Raw genomic sequence first — 6,000 nt, 5'->3', positions numbered from 1 at the left:
CTGAACGCTGTCTCCGTGTCATTCCTTCTTCGCCGACTCCGTCCACACCTTTGGGGACCCCTGGACCCGCTGGGGCTGGACCCCAGCACTCTGCCTCCCTCTTATAAAGTCACTTGTGATGGCATTTAGGGCCCATCAAATAATCCAGGACAGCATTTCCATCTAAAGAGCCTTAGTTTAATCAGCTATATAAGTGACACTGACAGGTTTTCCAAGGAGTAGGACCTGGATATCTTTTGGAAAACACATATTGTAATAAAGATGCACCTTTAAACTTTGCATATTAATGATTGTTTTTCTCTTCCTAAGTAGGATATCATTTTTTCCCAATGGAATAATTCATTGGCTTATTTTACTCAGCCCTTAATGCTCATTTCTTTGGTCTTGTCTGTGACATATTGAATGACTAGTTTTCATATGGGCAACATGCACAGTTTTTCTTATTTTTTTCTGAAAAATATTTCTTAATGTTATTTTGTATTGTAGTTGGTGTGATACGGTGCCCAGTATGCCGCCAAGAATGCAGACAGATAGACCTTGTGGATAATTATTTTGTGAAAGATACATCTGAAGCTCCTAGCAGTTCTGATGAGAAATCAGAACAGGTATGCTTCTCAATTTTTTTTTGTATTTCTATCTTGATATCAAAATGTAAATTACTAGAAAAGCGTGTTTGGGTTGTTACATAAATTAGGCTAGTTCTGCTATAGTTACATCTTTCAAATTGAAAATAAAGGGTATCTTTATTCTATACCCTCGCAGATCTGGCTCAGTGAGACAAGATCATTACTGAAAAATTGAAATCTTTTATAGATTTTGTTTCTGAGACTTAGATTTTTATCAACTGAGTGTTTGATCTGGAAGGAGAGGATCTCATTAAAGATAAATGGATAATAAAATAATTTTATTCTAGGTACGTAAATTAATATATGTAACTTGGAAGCAAGTTAGGAAGTTTTCACCTTTTTATTTTGTGGATCTATATTTTGTAAATCTAATGTAGCTTAGTATTTATTTCCTCTTTTAGGTCTGCACTAGTTGTGAAGACAATGCAAGTGCAGTTGGCTTTTGTGTAGAATGTGGGGAATGGCTTTGTAAGACATGTATTGAAGCACATCAAAGAGTGAAATTCACTAAAGATCACTTGATCAGGAAGAAAGAAGATGTCTCAGGTAAGAGAGAAGCAGTTTTAATGATTACTGTTAATCTCCCTCTTTTGCCCTTATATCATTTCTGCATATTCTTTATAAGCTTTGGATACCAGTATCGATGAGAATTTAGAAAGTTAGACAAAAATTTTGTTTAGTTTAAAAATACATGTTTTATTTTACTACAGAGTCTGTTGGAGCATCTGGTCAGCGCCCTGTTTTCTGCCCTGTACACAAACAAGAGCAGTTGAAACTTTTCTGTGAAACATGTGACAGATTGACATGTAGAGACTGTCAGCTGTTGGAACACAAAGAACATAGGTACAGAAGTCATAATTGCTTATCAAGAAATATTATAAAAAGTTCTTTAAAATTCTTACTTACTTTTCCTAAAGCAAGTATGTATTCCACAGATTTCTTTGTTAGCATTTTATTTTTTTTTGTTAGCATTTTAATTCTCACTTTTATATATTTCTTAAATCAAAACGTTGTTTTTGATAAATTAATGTTTTCACATTCATACCTAATAGTTTTATGATTTGTTAAAAATTCAGCGGTTCTCAACGTGTGGTTCGCGGCCCCTCTGGCAGTCGAACGACCCTTTCACAGGGGTCGCCTAAGACCATCCTGCATATCAGGTATTTACATTACGGTTCATAACAGTAGCAACATTACAGTTATGAAGTAGCAACGAAAATAATTTTATGGTTGGGTCACAACATGAGGAACTGTATTTAAAGGGCCAGATGGTTGAGAACCACTGCATTATATGGGTCTGGAGTAGCTTGATCCATGCTCAGAGCAAGCCAGGGAGTTAAAGCCACAGGACGGCAGGCCAACGAGAAGCAGAAGCTGGTGGGTAAATACACCCACTTCCTTGCTGCTTGATGAAACCAGCCTCAGGTGCGCTCCGCAGCTTCTCAGAGGGTCTTTTCCATTATATAACAAAATCCTCTAGTAAATTTCCCAGTTGATATGACATCTATTTATTACAGTTAAAAAGATGGTCTTGCTTACCCATACAGAATTTTCTAAAGTATTTTCTTAAAACAGTTCAGCTGAATTGGAAATAGGTTTTATGAATCTCCTGTCATAAAAGAGTAGGCTAAGTTGGATCAACCACACTTTAATCTGTTTTGTAACTGTAAGATGTCTTAGAGATTTTAATTTGTTAGATTCATTGCAATTCATTTAGAATTCTCCTAAAAAAGGAGGTGATACAGTAATTCATAGTTTGTGCCACACTTTTCTGAATTCACACCAATTACCCATAAAGTGTTGATACTAGTATCATGACTGTTTTAAAGGAGAGGGAGTCTATTCCCAAAAAGGTTTAGTAATGTGTACACGGTCTCACTGGTAGTGGTAGAACCAGAATTTGAATAAAGTGGTCAGACTCCAGATCTATTTTAGTTCATAGGCTTATTTTCTCCCATATGGTATATAGAACCTGGAATACAGTATGTAGAATCCCTCAAAGCTAATCATATATATAATGCCCTTTGTTCTTTCCCAAGGCTGCACTTATGTTCTACAGAACATTTGATTAGAAATGTACTTAAAATGTTTATATCCTAATTAGTTCCAGTATGTTTCATCTTACCTGAAGGTTGGCTAATATTTTACTTGAGGTTACTAATCTTGTGCCCGCCTTTACCTCAGGGCCAAATCTTACCTTTGATTATTTTGTAATAATCTCAGTAAGATACTAGATTACTTTCTCTCAGCCTCAGTTAGATCTTTGAGAAATCTTAGATTTCTTAGGCTTTTTAAATTAATGGCGAAATTCAAAAAGAACAAGAAGATGGCATCCTTTTTCTCATGAAAGAATAGCTTTCACTGCCCCTCTGTCAAAGTTTAGCCATGATCCTTCCCCCTTCTTTGTCGTTTTCCTTGATAAAGGAAAATATACCAGGTCCTATTATCTGTTGAATGTTTTTCCCCTTTTCTTTAGTTCATACTTTTCACCTTTCCTCGATAGACTATTGCAGAACCCATGTCATTGGAATTAAAAACCTCTGTTCAACACATTTCTAACTGGTCTCCTTGTTTAGAAGTTTATCTTGTTAAATTCATCTGTCCATATTGCTGCAAGGGTTATTTTGGTAAGATACGGAGTTGCCCCCCTCCCCACCCTTCTTTAAAAGAACCCTTCAGTGGTCCCTCATAATCAAAGTTGAAAGTGTTCAATATTGCATACTTCATTGAGTCTTACCCAAAATTGTTCTCTTCATCATCTGTATGAAGTTAGGAAACAGCCCACAAGACCACCCTTGCTTCTGATGCCAACTGCAGAGTTCAAAAAACCCAAATATAGGAGACAGCAGCATGCAATTCAGCTCATTGATATGATTTGCTGTTGCCTTCCTCAGTTAGGGTGGTAGCTTTCCAGACAGAATGTGCCTTCACCTTGGAACTGCCATCCATAAACGAAGCAGCTCTCTCTTGGTTAATAGCTGTTTATTAGCACCACCTGTGGGATCATAGGATTCAGCAGCTCCTCGGGTGGTTCCAAAGTCATACTTAAGGGGAAAGAGGCTGGGTACCTGCTCATAAAAACCACAAATACATCTTTGCATCGTCCTTTTGCATGTTTGTGCACAAACAGTTTCTGTGTATACAGAACTCCTTTAGGCACTGCCTTCCTTATTAGAGTGTCCTTCATCCTCCAAGGCATTATGGGCATTTCAGGTTTCAGGGTTATTTTATGTTCTTAAGTCATAGAGTCAGTCTCAAGTAATGCCTAATGGCAAGCCAGTAATTTTCTCTTACATGGCGTATATCTTACCGCAGCACCCAGGAATTTTCTGGTCCAAAATTCCGGTGGTTGCTGCTGAGTAGAACTGATAGGCTTTTTTTTTAAAATTTTTTTTATGGCATCCACTACTGCCTGCTGACCCTCCATGCCCATGGCCATCATTGTCTCCTCTCTTCAACCTCTCAGGCCTCATCTGGCTGAGGGACCTTTCAGCAGATCAGTACCCATCTCACCATGTCAAGCTGGGAGTGCTGGGTCCCCTGCATCAAACCACATTGTGAGGCTCTTCCTCTCTCCCTCCTCCATCTACCTCTTTCATGCTCTTGCCCAAATTCCTGTTGGGTACAGCTACCCTAAGGAGCTTCTGATTTGAAGCATCCCCTAGTCTATGTCATAAGCTCCTGCAGACCCATCTGGATGGATCCACCATGCCAGGATCCCCAGTTCCAAGCCAAGGAGGGAAAGCAAGAACATGTGGCATGACTGCTTCCACACGCCTTTCTTTTCCTCTTCACATATCCTCCAGAGCCTGAAGAGCTGGGCTTTGCTTCCTTAACGGGAAAATTTAAGCTGTTGCTGCTGCTCCTCCTCCTCCCCCTCTCCTCCCTTTGCCTTCCCTCCCCTCCTCCTCCCCTTCTCCTCTCCCCCCTTTATTTTTATTTATTTTGTTGAAAGTATTACATATGTCCCCCTTTTCCCCCCATTGACCCCTCTAGCCCACCCCCATCGCCCATAAACTTCAGTCTGCGCAATCTCTGTTGCTGATACTTACAAAATTGTTCCGGGTGTGGATCATAGGGCCCCAAACGCATCTGGAAATAGACTACTTTTTGCAATTCAGACAAGGCCTGCCCCCCATTCAAATACGAATGATCTTCTTTGGGGTGATTATATTGATTAGTACTAGTAATATTACCAGATGTGGTAATATTCACAATTCAAATATACCAACCAAATGTTGGGCTTCCTGTTTAGTTCTAAAGGTGGTTGGCAAAAACTGTATTTGTTACCTGTGGAATGTCAAGGCTATTCCGCCTAGGTTATTCCTAACAATTTCACCAGTTTGGGTGAGAACTTGGACCTTTGCTGGATTTATTAAAAGCCTTTGTTGGTCGTGTGTGTCTCCATTGCATTTAAGTCAGTCCTACCTTCATCCTTATTTTCTGATATTATCATGATATCAATACAGTGAATTATTATTCTTCTTAGAACCTGCATGAAGTTTAAATCCCTTCTAACCAAATTATACCAGTAAACTGGTGAATTGAAATAACCCTGTGGCAGTACAGTAAATGTAAGTTGGGATCCTTGCACAGGAAGGAAAATTGCTGTTGGCATATTTTTGAGATTGAGGCAGAGAAGAAAACATTTTTGGGATCAATCACTGAGTACCATGTTCCTTTAGCCTGCTGTATGTATTTTTGTACTGTTGAAACCATATCAGGGACTGCTGATGCTATGGTGGCACTACTTTATTAAAGCTTTAATAGTGTGTTATCTTGATGAGCCATCCACTTCTTCACAGGCTGCACAAGGTTATTGTAACGGAATTCATTGGTACCAGCACTTTAGCTTCTAATTTGTTATTAAAGTGGTAATCTCTCTTTGTCCACCAGGTGTATCCTATATTGTCTCAAGTTAATAACTTCTGTTGGCTCAGACATTTCTTTATGGTCTTGTAGGTTCTTAAAGCAGCTTTAGAACTTTATGACATTTTGTACCTTAAAACGTTACATGGTTTCTAGTTAAACCATGGGGTTATCCCTCCTTACTCTAATAATTCTCCTCACAGTAAATGAATAGAGAAAAGTATAGACTTATAAATATCAAGAAGTCACCAATGAAGATTTCAGTTAATTTTTAAAAAACAAGAAAATTGAATATCTAGTGATTCTGATATTTGACTTAGTTGAGTTGAATTAACTGCAATCCAAGGGTAAAGGAGATAGAAAGGAAGTCATACTAGAGGTAATAGGTATTGCAAAAGTTGGGCTTTTTCTTTGAATAAATAAAATCAAAGGCTCTGAACTTGGGGATATTAGGTCTAAATGGAGGGTGGGGATGAGGAGTTTGGCCAAATTGTAAAGATTAAGA

At 38.4% G+C, this 6,000-nt stretch overlaps 1 protein-coding gene across 1 annotated transcript in view; it reads left to right on the top strand.

Annotated features, from left to right (window-relative positions):
* Positions 1-467: 467 nt before the first annotated feature.
* Positions 468-6,000, top strand: part of TRIM33 (tripartite motif containing 33) — a 42,829-nt gene continuing 37,296 nt past the window's right edge. The window contains exons 1-3 of the mRNA XM_015563533.1: positions 468-605; positions 1,028-1,172; positions 1,337-1,469. Of these exons, the coding sequence (XP_015419019.1) occupies positions 468-605; positions 1,028-1,172; positions 1,337-1,469 (416 nt within the window). The remainder of the gene's footprint in view (positions 606-1,027; positions 1,173-1,336; positions 1,470-6,000) is intronic.

This window comes from Myotis davidii, unplaced genomic scaffold, assembly GCF_000327345.1.
Source record: "Myotis davidii unplaced genomic scaffold, ASM32734v1 scaffold217, whole genome shotgun sequence".
NCBI classification, from domain to species: Eukaryota; Metazoa; Chordata; class Mammalia; order Chiroptera; family Vespertilionidae; genus Myotis; species Myotis davidii.
This window is presented reverse-complemented; position numbering and strand designations above follow the sequence as displayed.